Below are 18,286 nucleotides of genomic sequence, written 5' to 3' on the forward strand. Positions count from 1 at the left end.
AAAAAAAGATATGCAAAGAATATGTAAAAAAAACCCCAAAGAATAAGGGGGGAGCAGGGGGAAGAAAAATCACATTGAACCATCTTTTCGTTCACTGTGAGGCAGACATGGAAGTGATCTGCAACAATCAGAGGTATCCTTAGTACAGAAATTCAGGAAATAGGTTACATCTTCATTTATTTCTTTCACTGAGTTGTCTCTTTTTAAATTTAACTCTTCCAGAACAACTTTGAGTATTCTCAGATTTCCTAAAGGTGTTCTGCTTCAGCTTAATTATTTTTGAAATTGATACAATAGACAAATAGGAAGTGTTACTATGCTGTTCTCTTTACTGCTCCTTTCCCCAAGATTTAGTTCCATGTCAAAATTCAAAAGATCCCAGCAAATTAGCTAGATTTTGTTGAAACCAGTTTGCTCAACACATTCTAATGGATTGTTGAAGAGTCATGGACATAAGGAGGAAAGTGAATACATTTAAAAAAAACTCTGGAAAACTAATCAGTTTTACTACAATGCTAACATTGACAAAAATACTTTTCCCCCTTGTAGCTCACCTAAACTACAAATATTAAAGTTAGCCTGAAGCGTTCAGGGTAGGGGTTTGACATAAATTTGGGGTTTAGCAGATCAGAATCACCACTACATCGCTTTATGATTTGTCTTTGCTTTGGCCTTCCCGCCACACCCAAAAGTGATGTTCATAAGGCAGTACTCAAGATTGTAATCATAGTCTAATTTAACAAATTAGTTAAGCAAAATCAAGCACACAAATTGTTGTTTAAAAAAAATCCAGTGCATTAGGTACTGACTTAAGAAAGCAGGAAATGTCTCGATCATGCTTACAAATAACATGCAGTGAGAACATTTCAAAACCTGCTTGCAAAATTACTTCCTTTGCTTAGTAGTTAATAAATCACTACTAAAGATTTAATTTATCACAGGGGCTTATTTATTTCTTCTAAGATATAGTTTTGTCTTTGATATCCTTTAAATGTGGAAATTTGTTTCCTCATTTAAAAATTTTCACCCAGCAGAAGTTTCAGTCAGATAAACAAAATGATGACTTTTAGGGAGTCTAGCAATGACCTTTGAAATGAAGTTGTTAGCCAGTCCCTGTAAGAAAAGCCAAGCGGCATTCCAGCATACTCAAGACTGTCTGGGATCCAGCTTAGCACATTTGGCCATTTGTTTGGGACTGAGTTTAGCATGACTACAACAGGAAACCTGCACAATTAACAACAAACCCTGATAAAAGTTAGTAATTCTAGAATAATGCAAATTCAGTGGTTTCTAGAAAACAGTATTTCTAAAGAATTAAAACTATAAAATAGCTTCCTAAAGTAAATGAACTCCACTTTGTACGGATGAGTTCAGAGCTGTATTTGCTTCCTGCTAGCATTACCTCATCTGCCCCCCAAACAATTTTTTAAACACTCATACCAAGATAAAAATCAGTTGTCAATAATTCTTGGTGGAATATTTGTCTCCTTATTTTGAAGTGTAATAAAATGAATCTTAGAGAAAAGTTAATTTGATTTGCTAGGGTTTTTAGGACAAACAAAGAAGCAGATAGAGAAAATTAATTTTATATTACTTTCAGTATGGCAGAAGGGTTCAGAGAAGGCTGATTTGCAGCATAACTTAGTGGTAGGAAGACTGCATTGGTCCGTATCCAGTTGTCTCCAGGGTCTCGTATGCATCTGACCTTCTTGATCTGCACTATCTCAAAACAGTACAACTGTTTCTGGAGTTCATAAATTGAATTCAATCCAATAGAGTTGCAGTATGATCTATCCAATTGTTACAGCATTTGCAGCAAAACCTTGAAACTGGGAACGACAGAAGCTGATCAGAAGTCGGAGCAAGCATTAAACTCCAGGCTTGATAAGCCTATTGTGGGCCCAAACCAGAACAGCAGCAACTAACAATATTATATACCCAAACAGACTTAAGCTGCTTTTTTTTTTGTTGTACCAATATGGCTGCTATACTTAAAGAGATAAAAACCCAGAGACTCTCTGGACTGAGATTTTTTATTTTTTTTTTTTGGTCATCTATAGCAGGATTAAAAGCAACAGTCATGAGGTACGACAACATCAGATGAATCTGCCCCACTTATAGTTAACTCTTTGGAATCCAAGCTCATGTATGTGATTAACTACTAAATTCTCCTGTTTAAGGAAAGAATTATCTTTGGTTTTGAAACTCGTACTTTTGAAAGGATGACTCAGAGTAACACACTGGTATAAAACCTGAAATATTTATCTCAAGTGAACTTTGCTGACCATATCACTAGACAGAGTTCATTGCAGTGTGTCATAAGTGAAAAGCAAAAAGAACAGCAAGAAATTTCCCAGACTGAGCCTTTTCAGGCTTCTGGGTTTTTTAATAGCACTTATCTATTTGGCCTCTGTTTTAAATTGCCAGGCTCTGTAAATCACATTCAGTCTCACAGTAATACAAGATGCTTTACAAAATCCCTATAGATGTCAGAATGTTTAAATAAAATCTATGAAATAGTTGTCCTGCTATTTATTTCATATTGTTCTGAATGCACTCCTATATTTCCTGACTTAAGTTTTTATAAAAGTGTTCTTTCAGCATTATCAGATAAAAAGCACTTGAGCCAAAAGGAAATATGATGTTAAATGTACGTTGCATATCAGTGTTACTATGGATGAGTCTGCTGTATCGTAAACGTGACAAAGATTAAAACTAGCAAAAAGTGTTCAGACCAGAAGGTTTCCAGTGAATCAGAACAGGAAACCAATAAAGCGATCAATGGGAGGTCATGACTTTTTGATCACTGCACTACATGGTTAAAGAATCTGGTTTTGATCTAGTGTCATGTAATCAAATTAAACTTTGAAGTTCTGTATCAAATACACAATTGAAATAGCAACAGCGCTAAGGAAGTACCCAACTTTTAAACTATTTTCAAAAGAAATCAGTCTTTGGTGACTATAAGTCAGATTTTATCTATTGAGGGAATTTTTCTAAGATCTGACAAGTTTGTTGTAGTGAGATTCTATGCAATTCCAAAAAAAGTTCTAAGCTGACTTATCCCTGAAAAGTTTCTATAAATAGCTAGTTGGTAGGTGGAAGGAAAGTTCCCAGAAACTCTTCCTACAAGAAGTTCTAATGAAAGTGTTTATTTGGAGTGAGGACATAGCAACAAAAATATTTTAAAACAGCAGCATGATCACACTGAACGTACTGCAATTATTATATCCAAGGAACTACCCTAAATCTCAATGCTCCTTCTCCCTAGAGCATGCATCTATAAATACAAAAGTTACTGAAACCTCAAGCCTTAACTAGAATGTACTGGCTGATACAGAGACTGAAAATGTTCCCGTTATGGGCAACAGTTACAGGAAATGATCATTTTGCACTTTTACTCCGTCCCTTAAAGCAGGAGTTAAACTCAGCATTTTTAAATGGACTAAGTAACATTAATTATTTTTTTTTTCCACCTGTAAGTGCAGAAATTACTTCCATCTGTGCTGGCTACCATTCTGACAGTGATAAAAGAATTTTAGGAGGGGTTTCCACCACACTTCCACTGTTCGCCCCACTTATATTCAGATAAATTTACAGAGACATATTACAATCATATTACATAGCATTCCTCTCCTGAGCTTGTTTCTCACATAGATAGCACCTGTGTATGGTTGCTAACAAAATTTTTCTGCAATAAACTACTCAGATAAATTCAAACCAGCAGAACCTCAATCCTTCCACTTTTCAATCCCCAAAACTTGATTTATAGGATAGACTCTGACACAGCTCTAATTAGTAGAGCAGACAGGTCCCGTATCTTCAACACTCAAGAGAAGAGCGTTATTGCCATGATAATGAAATAACTTTATCTATAATCAGTTTACTTGCTTTGTCAATCCAGACAAATTCTAAACAGGGACTTAGTATAGTTAAGTATAGCTGGCTACATTCATCTAATGCTGCAGTCAAGACACATCTGGAGCTTTGACACAGTAGGGTAGCCAGGAAAAAAAAAAAAAAGGAAGTGTTTGTAATGAGAACAATCACCAGTCTTCATTTATTTTAATCACTGAATCTAATCTGTCAGTAGTGGCAGTGAAACAGTTAAGATTCATACCTAAAACTGTGGCCCTCAAAGTGACCAAAGTCATACCTATTCTGTTTGAGGACAGACTACATCACTGTCCTGGTTACACTATTCACATTTAGATATATCCTTCACTCTCATGACAGATGGAAGATATTTTGTTGATGGTGGTGTTACTGGGGGGAAGGGAGAGGAATCGACATTACCTGATACAAAGACAGAGTTTGTGGCCAAAGATTTGTGAAATGGAGTACCATCATTATGGAATCAATCCTACCTTTTGGGGCAAGTATAATATGTCTGTGTTAATTACACTACGAACACCAAATTAAAAATTAATTGAATTAAACTGATATTCATAAGATATACAGAGATTCCACTGTGCAATAACGCGTCTGCCTGTTGATTGCTTAGTTAAGCCAGACAGTTTCTAAAGCTAGTTGTTTTATTAAGGGACAGGTAACTAAATTGGAGAAAGTTATTGGAGAATTAGGACTCCCAATCTGGTCAGTCTCACACTTCTGTAACAATCTTGGTATTATCAAGCCAGTATAACATCTGACTCTCAAGGACAAGCTGAATTAAAGGAATAAAGCAATTCACTTTTCTGAAGCATACAGTGTATATTTAACTATCCTGTGTAGACAAAGCTGCTACATTAGATTGGGTGTTTGCAAACCACATGACCTCACAAACGCTATCTTATCACATCACAGGTTCCTCAGACTGACCACAACCACTTAAATCAGACTCTGCCAGCACAGAGGCTCTGTAACTTTGACACGTACTAGTAAAGCAACTACATTTTTAGCTGTCCAGCAGCCTTGCAAGAACTTACTTGTGGGGAGGGAAAAATCTGATGGTCTGTTGTCCAACTGTGCTTGCAAGATATGGTAAAAGAAAAGCACATGATTTATTGTGCTATAAACTTCCACCACAAGTTGAAATGCGTAGTTTGTAAATCTGAGGGCTAACATATTTCCTTTCAGAGACAACATTTCTTATCAAGTGAAAAAACATTTATAGAGAGCCACATATTTTGAAAGCATTTGTCTAGTAAAACAACTATTAGAAGGTGTTAATGTGATTCTAGTCAGTATTGAGAAACAAGTGCTTTGCAAGAGTTAATACAGTACTTTTAACAAACTTTACAGTTTTAGTGAGAACCATGAAGTGAGAACAACATAAAAATTGGTTGAAATAAATCCCACAGAGATTAGCTGGTTTTATGAAAGCAAGCAAGTAAAATGACAATGCTTGTACTACATGGAAAGCAAATAGTACACTCCTTCCAGAAGAAAGAGGGAAAAATAAGTTAGCAAGAGACTGAGTGGAAGAGCATTATATCAAATTATAAATTTTACAGAAAGAGTACCTTTTTGTACTTGATGTCCTCATTAATTCAGATGAAAGAAATGCTACCTATTTGTGTTTCCAAGATATCTAAGTGCAGATAAATCTGATCTTCTCTCATTTGCCCATATGATCTGATCCACTGCTAGCCATCACCCTATAAATACATCTTCAGAGAAGAAATTCAAAAGAAATTATAGTAGGTTGAACTTTAATTAGAATTCACTTTCCTCAGTTAATCCTCCTATCTCCATCATGCAAAGCTATGTACAACTCATTCACAGCTTTAAAAGTTACTTAAAGATCTGCCCACACTGCAGTCATGACTGCAACACAGCATAGGCACATCCAAAACAAATAGGTGGACACCAGCAGTCCAACCACACCAGGATGAAGCTCAGAGTTATTTACCCTGCTTCTGAATGTAGTCTAGTGGTGCTTCAGATAAAAGAACATTTGATTTGTTAAGCATTGAATTTGACTCAAAGGAAGCCTATAATAAAATTAACAGAGGAAAGGAGTAATGTTTCCTGCTGGTATCCCACCATGAAAGCCTAGATACTATTATTGTGAGAGACACAGGAGCTAGCAATGCTGCTAGAAGTGGCCAACCCATCTTGTGCTACTCCAGTTGGCCACAAGCAGCAGCATCATTTTGTGCTCACCTACGGCTGTTGCAGGAGTCATCATTTAGCTGCTTGTAAAGATAACTCCATCGATCTCCTCAGGGGACAACCTGGACTAAACTGTGCTGGGGACCAGAGCCACTCACTGTACTATACTGATTTAAGATTATTAGCCAATAATAATAAAGAAAACAAGGAAATAACATGGCAGCTTTTAAACACAGCCACGAGTTTATGGTATTTAAGACCAAAGGAACTGTTAACATGGCTTAAACTTCCCTCCTGTGTACTATAGTGCATTGAATTTTATTTAGGTGTTGTGTTATGTGGCCTATACAGGTAGGTTTTTTTAATCCTTCACACTGTTGGCTATGGTTTACTTTCCCTTCTCCATTTTAGTTTCAGCAGTGAAAGCCTAGAAAGCTAACCCAAGTTGCAAAATGTGTCCTTAATTCAGCCATATTACCAATTACTCCTTTGGTCATAACTTATGCATTATTTATCCGCAATTACTTAAAGTGTCTTGAATTTTATTTACAGAAGCAAAATCTTTTAAAAGCATAGTATTTAATCTCCAACTTTCAGATCTCTTTTCATTAAGCCAATCTTAAACTGTTAGCTCGCCAGGAGCAAGATCAGACTATGAGATAACACCTATATCAGAATTCTACTGACTGCATTAGGTTCTTAAAATATAATATCAGATCCACTCCTAGACAAACTATATGTATGTTGGAATGAAAGAGTAGTAAACTACTGGTCACTACTTTGGCTAGCCATCAAGTTTTCAGATAGTGAAAATGGGACATACTTAAGAAAAATCCCCTTATCTGCATTGTCAATATGCCAGAATTCAATCATCATAATTTCACTTAAAGTTACCATTATAGTCTTTTAAAAGCTTCAGAAATTAATTTGGCAGAATAACAATGCTCCAGTTATCTGTCATCTTGTTCTTTTCCATCAGCCATGCTGAATTAGCCTTAATGTGGGCAGTTTGCAGAGGGTTTCCTAACTGTTGGAACAGTGTGCCACACTAACATCAGGATTTTGTTTTTCATTCAAATACTGAAAACACATGCGTAAGTTTTGCACATTAGCAAACAATTTCATCCTTGCTTCCTCTCAAAATATTTCAAGGAATTATTTGTTAAGAGTATATCTCATTACAGAGGAACAGGTAGGAGAAACCTAGCTCTGTATTCTGTCTTTGACATCAGTCAATAGCAGATGCCTGGGAAAGAATGTAACAATAGTCAAATATGTAGTGGTGCTTTTCCAGAATGTTGTTCTTAAACTCCAGCAAGTAGCCCATTTTTCAGTTATACGTGTGACATCTGTGCATCTCCAGGGTTTTCCTTCCCCATGAACTTAGTTTTTTTTTTTTTTCAATCTGTATTAACATGGATTTCAGTATGTAGAACAATTTTAAATCTAAAGGAACTTAATCTCTGAAATTTGCAAAAATCATATCCTCTAGTGTTTTCTCAATGCACCTCTGGTTTCATTTGAAGATTCTAATTCTTACATTGGAAGAGAAGTAAACAAACGCTCCCTACTCATCTTCATCCCACATATAGTTTGAATATTTTATAACCCCCCCCTTCAAAATACCTTGGATGAAAAAAACCCCAACCATTTCAATTTACTAACACTATCTAGATACCAAAAGTAGGTGAGTAGGAATTAGCTGATCCTCCTCCTTAAGGTCACAAATTGCACTGGCTGCTGAAGGTGACTAGACAACAGCTAGAACAGTATGAGAAGCAAAAGCAAAGGCACAAAGAAACAAGTCAGTTTATTTCAAAACTTGCTATTTTGCTTCAGTTACCTTCCCTGGTAGCTTTGTGTTTATTATGCCTTTAGCATTAGTTCAGTCAAGTCCTAACTCAGTCAGTTTTTTTGTATCTCCTGGGAATGGCAAGAGGTAGATGAAAGAAACATCCCAGTATCATCCCAGTAAAAATCAAAAGCAAAAGGTGCCAGGACTATAAGGAATAATTTTTATGTCAAAAATGCCAAATAATTTGTAAAAAAGAAAAAAAAAATCATCACTAAGCTCTGATTATTTTTCAAGTGCTTCTGAGAGAAAAACAACTTCTAGATCCCTCAGGTATAGGAAAATGTTGTTAAGAATGGATTTTAAAGAACTATCTTCAACATCCATACTCCTGCTTTCTAAGGGAAAAAAAATGCAAGCTAAGTGAAGGAAGCACTAAGTTTCTGTATGTTGCTTCTCCCAGTCATAAAACTGTCTGTCATGTTTTAGTGTCCTCAAACCAGGACACTGTCCCCTAACACAGATAGCCAATATGCAGCTGAATAACCACCTTATGGAATAACACTGTGCAATCCCAAATTGTAGGGGCTACTTGCTTTTGTGGACTTGAATACATATTAGGGAGAATTTAGCTTTTAATACGAAAACTGTCATAAGATTAAAACAAACCTACAGCTGAAATACTATAGTAATATAAGTAAGAAACTGAAGTTTAACAGCAAATCAAACTCATTAAAGCATTCCAAGAGACACAAAAAAATCAGCTAGCAGTATGACAAAGACAAACGATATGAAGTTTCACTTGAAATACAATTCAAACTTAAGCACTTCAGTCCTAAATCACAAAGTCTGTAAGACTGGAAACCACTTGCTTTTGTCTCCAAAGGTGTCTTGTGGTCTGCCAGTGTAGTTTGTGGGTAAGCATGTCAATTCTAATCTTTTGTACCACTCCCGTAATCTAGGTAACACATACAAGCCTTGCAACATCCAACAGGAAGCAGAGACAGCTGCTGTATAATATATATAAAGTGACTGCATGAACAGACGGGTAGTGCATGAAATGCAGAACTTTAGCAGTTTATAAATCATTTAATTCCATTCATTTTGAATTAAAAGTAAAGAGTGGCAAACTACAAAGAACCTCCTCCCTTTTTCTTCCCCAGTATGTGATTTATGTTGAAATGAGTAACAACTAATTCAAGATTTATCTTAGTCAGTTTTTCTTCAACTTTACTTAATGGAAACTCCTAACAATCCAAACTTTCTACATATTCTTTTCCACCTACAGTAACTGCTTTAATTCAGTACTACCTACTGAAGTGGGGTACTCTCTTGAATAGTAAGTGTGTTTCACAAAAATTGCTTTCACTTCGCATTTCAATGTGTAAGCAAAGGCAACTTCTACAAAGTACTAGCACTCCTTGTGCAGCCTGAGACATACATAACCCATGGTACAAATCTTGCAGTGCCATTTATGTTACATCAGTTAAAGTATATTAACTGTATGGTCAAATGACAGAGTACAGTGCTGACCAGACCTTATTTCTCTTGTGCCAGAGACAGAGCAACAAAGCTTGTGTACTTACTGACAAGAACAACAAAAGTTGCTTCACAGAAGCTGCAGCCTGTTGGGGCTGTGCAACTGAAAAGCATTTTAGGTTAAAATCCTACTAAGCTAGAAGTCAAGAATGCTGTAGAGATAGCTTTAAGAATGGAAGGAAAATGGAAGAAGGAAGAAAGATGGAAAGATTTCAATCAATTAAAAGAACAAATGACAATGGGACACAAATTTCTGAGAAGGCAGAGTGTCTAAGTCCAGTGCATATTAAAAGCTCTGAAAGAAGTTTGTGTCATGACTTCCTGTTTGAATCTGTGACAATCCTCAAAATTTCAGGTTTTCACACTAGTTTCAGTGCTCAACAATAAAGCCGTAAGGCATAAGCATCTAACAACTTTGTGGCCAATAAAGCAACTCAGCCAATAAGGAGGAAAGGAAGTGCATCACTAATCTGACACTAAATATACACAACTTTTAACAGGATTAGCTATTGGCTAACTAGAAATACTGCAGTCTGAGTCCCCTTTCACTACCCACCAGTTGTTCTTCAAATGTTGATAGGTTATGTAAAAGATTAAAGGATAACTGTCAATAACTTTCTAGGGAGTGACCATAAAAATTACTGACATATTTACTCAAGTTAAAATTGCAAGTTAATAATAGTTATTCTACATGTATGTGAACTCTGAGCGAAGTTATGGCAGCACTGAGGAATTTAAGTATGAATTCAGCATTTTACATAATAACGTAAATTATGTTAAATATTTTTATTCTAACCCATATTTTGTTACTGAAGTTCATGCAAAGAATGAGTTCCATACAAGTAGAGTATGCACAGAGCAGAAGTCTACAACACAAGTCTTGTTACAATGTTCTCAAAGCTCCAGCTTTTGCCTGTTTGCTCTCCTGAAGTGTTCAAATACAAGTTTAAAACTTGTATTTGACTGTGAAGTAGTCAATATACAATTCAGCTTACCATACTACAGAAACCCAATGGTTCGGTATTAGAGGAGTCAGGCAGGTATTTTGTTAGAACATGCCAAAAATCCAATATAGCAATTTCATTTATAGTTATTTTACTTTATTTGAAAGGTAAGAAGAGAGGCATAATCTTTTTCTGTGTAATTTACCTTGTACATTTAATAGCAATGTGCCTAATTGGTTCACTTTTGGATGCCATACTACCAGTTTCCAGTATGTGCCTTTTTACTCAGTAACAGGAACACAACAACTTGAATTTGCTATGAATAAGTCTTCTTATAATACGATTTGAAGACTGACCGTAGCATCACTATTCCCAGATGAGTAATAAAAGCAGCTGAAATTTATCCTTTAGGCTGCAAGCTACACAATATTCAAGACGTAAAATTTTCAGCTCAGAAAAGGAAGATCAAAATTTATCAACAGACTCAGATTACAAAGGGCAATCAGTTGGAAGTTTTTAAAAGTATAAACAAAACTTTTAAAAAATAAAATTAATCAGCTTAATTTATATGCAGAGTTCTGATACGTAGCTGATTTAAATTACCACACTGGAATGTGCGAGAGAAGTATCTGAAATCTGAGTGTCAAACTTTCCTCCACTACAAAGTGAAGAGGTGTCACAGCAGCAGCCTGTTGCACCTGTGCCATAGTAACTGCCCCCCCTGCCTTTTAGTGGAGAGGATTCAGCTTTACACCCTGGGCAGCAACAGTGACCTCTCTTTGCTGTTCTCTGGTGTTCCTCACTGGTGTCCTAGGTTTGCCCTGTCCCTGGCTACTAGCCTGGCTTGCAAACACTGGTGGAACAGTAGACCTTTCACTGGAACTCTGCAATTACGATGGATTGTTGTTGCCACATCTTGATACCATCACCATCTGATGGATCATATCACAGGACAGAATTAAAGTATCTAGCTCCTCTGGGTTCTACTGGTACAGAAACACACACATTCAGATTGCTGGACAAAGACATGAAATAGTGTTTATCAGAAGGCCAGAACATGGACTTAGTTTGCAGCTAATTATATTCAATATAGAATCTGTTCATTATTTTGTTCCATCCTTCAGAAGGAGAACCTGCAATTCGTCTGATGTGAACTTTTGTAAAAAAGCAGTACTGGAGAGAAAAAAAAGTTCAGTAAGCAGAATCAACATTGATGGCCATGCAAAGACATTTAATCTTGTTTCACACACACCCATCCCACCCCTACACCTTAAAGTATAAATTCTGCATTAATTTATGTCCAGTTTAAAGTTCCGCAGTTACAATATATTAGATGGTAACCATGCAGTCACCAAGATCTCTGTTCCTTTACCAGTGCCCTTTACATGTTGGAGGTTGTGGTCAGCATGTCACATATACCATCACCCTATCTTCAGGAAGATGAATTTGCAAATTTGTAACGTTTCTTTTAGCTTTTGCAGAAGTAGACTCAAAAAGCAGTGAGCCAAAAAGCTAAGAGTATGGTCATTAATGGATCTACAGAAGACGACATTTCAGTGCAGACGTAAAAAAGTTGATTTATTTAATTGGTATCGACCAAAGTATACTAATCCTAACATTTAGCAGTTGAGGCCAAACATATTTGCCTATTGCCATTTTATTCAGATTTTGCTGCTTCAGGAAACATTGCAAGCAAAGTTTTTACTTAGCAGCTATGTTAATCCAAGACTATTATTATTTATTAGCACTAATTTACCTATAAATACTACATACATTTCAGACTTCACCTTGTATTACCTCAAAATCTGCCCAGAGGGTTATGCTCAAAATAAAGGACTGTGCATGAAGTATCACTTTTCTTCTAAAGTTTTTATTTGAAAACTAGACAAATAGGTATGTAACAGTAAGGGGAAAAAAGTCATTAGTAAACAAGGACTTTTAAGAAACTGTGTAAGGAAGCATTCAGAAATGCCGCCGAGGTAGCATTTGTCTGCTACATACAGAATTTCTTCCTACTGTTTCTATCTATCCTAGAATGAGACACTTTGTTCCTATAGTGTTTAGCTAGTTTAGAAATTAAGAATTAAGCCACAACAAAGCACATATCTGGAAGAGGAGTGCTTTTCTACATGGAATTACTCAAACTCTACTATTGTTGAAATTCATGTCCTCCCTGGCTGATATTTTCTTTCAGTCAAACTGAAATGCTAATACAGATTTGTCCAGGCTTAACTATTTAGGAATCACTGGTATTACTCAGAATTATCATTGTTCTGTGAGCTAACGGACCTCATTTTCATTCCAACCTGTTCTCATAAACTTATATACTTTAAAGACGTAGACAATTCGTATCAATTCATGACAGTTGAGTTGCTCAGGCAGGCATGACAAATGCTTGTATAGAGAAAATTATGCAACAGCTTTCCAACATTAATTCTACTTCTCCTCCAAAGTAGTGTTTTCTTACCTTTTAAACCTACACTGAGCAGAGGAAAAAAGTCAGTACAGTGCCTTATTTATTCATAATGCAAAATATGCAAAATACCTGGCTTCCTGGGAATTCTACAAGCCACTTACTTTCTCATAAGGAACAAAGCAAGCTACTCATTGTTCTTTAATGGAAAACCCCAGGTTATTGATTTTTAAATCTGTTTTTAAGTGAGCTTAATGATTGGTAAAGGTGCTGGACTGATGGCCCTAGAGACTATTCTCAATCTATAGCATAGACAACATTCCAAGATCCTCCACTATGTTATAATTCTCAAGGGATTGGTCCTAAAAGGTTGAATCCACTAAGACTGTTATGAAAGCACTACCTACACTTCAATAAAGAATGTGTTTATTTAACAAAAGCAAAAATGCAACAAACAAATAATTAGGTTGCATTACTCTATGATACCAAAGTTTTAACCAGCACTATCAGACCTGTGTATTAGAATGTGTATGGAAACAGGAGCAGACTACAATGCAAAGATGACTGGGCATTTTGCACACAGCGTAATATTAGGTAAAGACATTTCTTCACAATGCAGGACGAACTGAAATGAGCCAGTGAGCATAGTAGTTACATAAGCCATTTCAGTTTCAGCACCTTCAGATCTTTTTAACTAACAGAAAATTACTACAACTATTAGAGCAAGGAAGTTCGAAGACAGAAATTTCATAGGTTGAAGGTTTTGGCAGTTTAAAACATAAAAATCTGTTAACTGATATTAAGCAAACATCCTTTTTCTTTTGAGCAATCTCAGTGTACTACCATGTAAAATTCATCCTCACAACAGCAAGAGCCAAAAAAAATCCACACATGGACTCAGACTTGCACAAATGCAGTTTAGTTTCTAACTAAATTAGACTTAAAAGCAGTAGAAAATAAAGACAAAGGGGCTTATTTTCATGCACACAGCTCCAAATGCAGTAAATGTAACACAGTAAAATATGATCAACTCATGAAATTAAGGAAAAAACCCAAGATGGAAAATAAATGCTTATCTCATTTAAAATCAAATCAAATAAGTAAGCAATTTTTTATTCTCTTACATTCCAGGATAAGGGCAAGATTAATGTATAAGAGTTAGGTTTATTGCATTCATTTAAAATAACATATGGTGGCAAAATCAGGTACTGAAGCTGTAAGAACTATTAGATAAGCAAAACCTCTAAATGAAAAATAGGACAAAGATGCAAGTGATCAAAGACAGTAGTATTTTATCACTTACCTCATGATGCAGCTCAGCTATCTGATCTTTCAGTTCTCTGATGTACTGGTTAGAATCAGATTTATTAAGCTGCCCTTGAATTTTTCCTTCTTCTTTCTGTTTTGGTTAAAAAAAGAATCTTATTCAAATTATTCACGGATATACTATACTAAAAAAAAAATAATCTTATTTTAACTGTCTGCATTTTTCTGTCTTGAACAGAAGCCTTCACAGACACCACCCAGCATTTTTCATCTGGCTGAAGTTACAGCATGTATCGAGGGATGTCAGTAGCTCAGACCAAGCTGACCTTCTCAATACTAACCATAATATGGGCAGGATTCTGTGGTGGAGCATGAAGAATTAATAAAGCTTCACACATGGAATTTGCATCCAATGTACATGTAGTTGCATGTGCAATTTAGTAAAGCATTCCTACAGAATACTATCAATATATGGAACATATCTTAGTGTATATCATTTTCACTAGTGTAAAGTTTTCACTTAGTAACAAGGAATTTCCCTTTGTCTTGAAGTGACAAGTAAACAAAACATTCTTTCTTTGCATTGTAGTACATGCACTGGGAAACATGACATATGACAAGCTTTTTCTCCCCTAGAAAAAAAAGTTGTTACACATAAAATATTGTGGTAATTATCGCATAGGAGTTCCGGAGAGCATAAGCGAAAAGAGGTATGTCCACTAGCACTAATACTGTGAGAGGTACAGATTAAAATTGGCAAGTAAAAAAAGCCAGAGATGAAGAGGGATGTAAGATTTCCCTCACAAACAGATGCAGCTCCTAAGTTTCAAGATGCCCAGGAAGGTGTCATCTGCACTTGAATGCCTGCAACACTAACTTTCAGCTTGTCTCTAAAGGGAATCTTAATGTGACTGAACCAAACTTGGCAGATCTGAGAGAAATAACCACCCTTGATGGCAAAGGCAGCCCATGTCTTCAGTTTGCTACTAGCAAGTTAAGAGCAGCATTGGTGGGTTTTGTTTTTTTGGTTGGTTTTTTTGTTTGTTTGTTTGGGTTTTTTTTCCAGTTGAGTAATTTCTGAAGCAGCCACCAGCTTTACAGGACAGAGCATCTTTATTTTATATACATCTTTACCTTGACTGTAAGTCCCGTACAACAAATATATTACAATTGTAATTAATGGGAATATCTGTTTTTTTCTATCTGTACCTCATTTTGCCGAAGTTTTAATTATACTTTTATTTAATATAAGAAATATATATTTAATATTTATAATAATATATAAAAATATATTTATATATGATAATATATATAATATAAGAAATATATATTAAATATAAGAAAGCAAACAGTTAATTTCAACAACAGACAAGTTCTAAGTCATTTGCAAACCAAATTTAAATACCTTTTAGAATGAAAGGTGTCAACTATTCTTTAAAATACAAGACAAAAAGCTTTAATGGAGAGGTTCTTTTCAAACATCCCTCTGAAATATCAACATCAGGACAGAATGTGTACCAGGACATTATGGGGAGGGGCAATATACCACCTTCCAAACCTTTTTGCTGCATGAAGAGAACAACCTTCAGCACTGTCAGTGTTGGCAATCTCAAAGCAGTTTCTCTAATTTCAGACTTTGTTTTTCTTGCAGTAAGGTATGCATTACAATATTACTTAAAAAATAACTTTGTCATATTCACTATTAATTCACAAAATCTGCAACATGAGAGGCAAAAGATGTGGTGCATCATTCTATATTGAACCTAGTTTCCAAGGCAACCTATGGCTCAAATTAACACAGAAATGATTAATATAAACAACATACTAATTGTTCTATCCTAAATAGGTTAACCCCCACCCCAAGCCATCATTTCTCTTTAGGATGACTATTGGTATTGGAGAAACCAAAACAGAAGCAACACAACCTGCAGACCAAAAATAATGCTGTCTACATCTGCATATAGAAAAAACCTCATTGCTGTAAGAAATTAAGATGCCCGACAATGACCTGATCATTCATGGTAGCAGAAATATATGGGCGAAACGCTTGTCTAAGTCATTTCCCTCCATTTGAAATCCTGACTTTTCCATTTAAGCCTCTTGTTCTATAGACTCCAAATTAGTATGTAACAATACACCATAGTATCAAAAAGCAAGAGTAAAGCAAGGTTTTACCATAAATAGAAGAAAGGTACTGTGGCCCTTTTGAAATGAAAGTGTAATAAACAGCTGAGCTTACATTCAAACGGGTGCACAAGATGACATGTAACAGGCATTCCCAAGTTAAGTCGGTAAAAACGAACAGCAGAAGTAATAAAATGTACTAGCTTAAGTTTGGCACTGCACAAATAGCTGAAAACTGTTAGTACATACCATATTGGGAGTTATACGCTATCATTATATTTAAGTGTTTTTATTGTTACTCCTTATTCCATAAATAACACTGTAAAGTTAATGCGCAGAATGATTTGACATGTAAATTTGATCATGGAAGGACTGATTCTAGCTCCAACGAGCTGTAGGTAAGGCATAACCGTGGCTTGCAAGATGCACATTATTAGTGAAGGGCAAATAACTTTCAGTTTTCTTTTCAGAACTTACAGATTTTTTTAGAGCTGAAAATTCACAAAAAATACTTTTAGCACAAATAAGGAACCCTGCAATGTCATTTTCTACAAACATACTTTTCAAAGAAATGTCATGCTGTAACTTCCTCTTGCAACATTCAAAACACTAGAGGTCAGAAGCCGATCCTTTTAACTGGCTGCAACAGAAATCAGTTATTTCTAGCTAACTAAATAAGCCCATGTTCTGTAAGCTATAAATTCTGTCTACAGTGGGTAAATTGCAAGGATGATGTAAGAAGCTTTAGGACAAGGTATTAGAGCCTTCTTCATAGCTGCTGTTCATCTCTCTGAGCAACAGCAAAGATATATTCAACTTTTTTTTTTTAAATAAGCCAAATTGATCATGACATTAATTTAGTTATTTAAAAGACATTAATGCAGGTGCATGCAGTAGCAAACCACTTGAAAACATGCAGGTGTCAGACACTATAGCATTAAAATATTTTTTAATTCTTACAAAAATAATCTAATTTATAGAATAAATAAGTATACATCTAAAAGCTTACACTTTTCAAATGAGCCAAAACATTTACTTTATAAAGAGTAGTTTTATCTGTCAGATTATGACTTTTAAGTTCAGGGACAGGGAATTGGCTAGGTTGCAAGTGACATGAAAGTGGGACAGAAATTGAAAAGTGAAGATACAACAGGTACTGAATGGAACTGAAACAAAAGGTAAGGACCTTAAACAATAACACTGATGGATTCTTGCAGATTTCATCTTCAGCCCACTATCTGCAGGATATGGCTGTTGCATTTATTCAGTCAGTTGATGTACTGACAGGGCAACTGAAGATAATAATCTTCCAGGAATAACTACTAGCCCTCTGTCATTCATTTGCCTCTCTGGAGAGGCATGTTTTCCATTCTGCCTGTTCTACTGCTGCCATCCTTCATTTTGCTTCCAGGTATCATAACCCTCGAGAGAACAGATTAATTCATTTCTCCTGAGGGTCCAACAGTATATTAAAAGGTTTCTACGCTCAGGCAGGAAGAAATCTGTCTTGTATGGATTAAGTCTTGTCTGGCCTCAGCCACCTCAGCCTGAAAACCAGTTAGGGCAGATGTAAGCTCAACTACTGAGACTGAAGGATAACTTGAGTTGGGGAAGAGAGGGCTACTTGCCCAAAGGACAGAAGCCTACACTCTCCATGGTCTAACCCCAGCAGCCAGGGAGGCCGGAGCCCACATTCAGGACATTCATGATATCCTTTCTTGTCAATCTTAATATTATTATTATTACTACTAGTTTCCTGCTTCAAGTGTTGATCCATTCAGATGTGCGGGAAAACACATGCTATCAGGATGGACTGATTTTGCAAGTCTTTCACAGCTAAAACAAATTAATCTCAACCCTTTTAAATGGTAAGAGTCCTCAAGAACAAAGGATGTAAAACCTATCTTCTGTAAAACCACCAAGAAAAAAAGGGAGCTGACTGCCCTGCTCAAGGCTCTTCTATATTCTGAATCTGGCTTTAACTTTCAATTTTTTAAAATACCTAAAATCTCATGGTTTCTGGTTCCATTAAATTATGTTTTCATATGCTCTGGCTACAAACTGGTCCAGCTTCCTCACAAGTTACTAGGCAGCCCCATTGACATAAGAAAAATTAAATTACTTTCACGTAGCTTGAGTTAATTTATTGAA

At 35.8% G+C, this 18,286-nt stretch overlaps 1 protein-coding gene across 1 annotated transcript in view; it reads right to left on the bottom strand.

The window, feature by feature from the left end:
• The window catches only part of EVI5 (ecotropic viral integration site 5), a 70,074-nt gene that overhangs the window by 8,490 nt on the left and 43,298 nt on the right, over positions 1-18,286 (bottom strand). Inside the window, exon 18 of the mRNA XM_009884741.1 lies at positions 14,049-14,144. Coding sequence (XP_009883043.1) covers positions 14,049-14,144 — 96 coding nt within the window. The remainder of the gene's footprint in view (positions 1-14,048; positions 14,145-18,286) is intronic.

This window comes from Charadrius vociferus, unplaced genomic scaffold, assembly GCF_000708025.1.
Source record: "Charadrius vociferus isolate BGI_N301 unplaced genomic scaffold, ASM70802v2 scaffold163, whole genome shotgun sequence".
Taxonomy (NCBI): Eukaryota; Metazoa; Chordata; class Aves; order Charadriiformes; family Charadriidae; genus Charadrius; species Charadrius vociferus.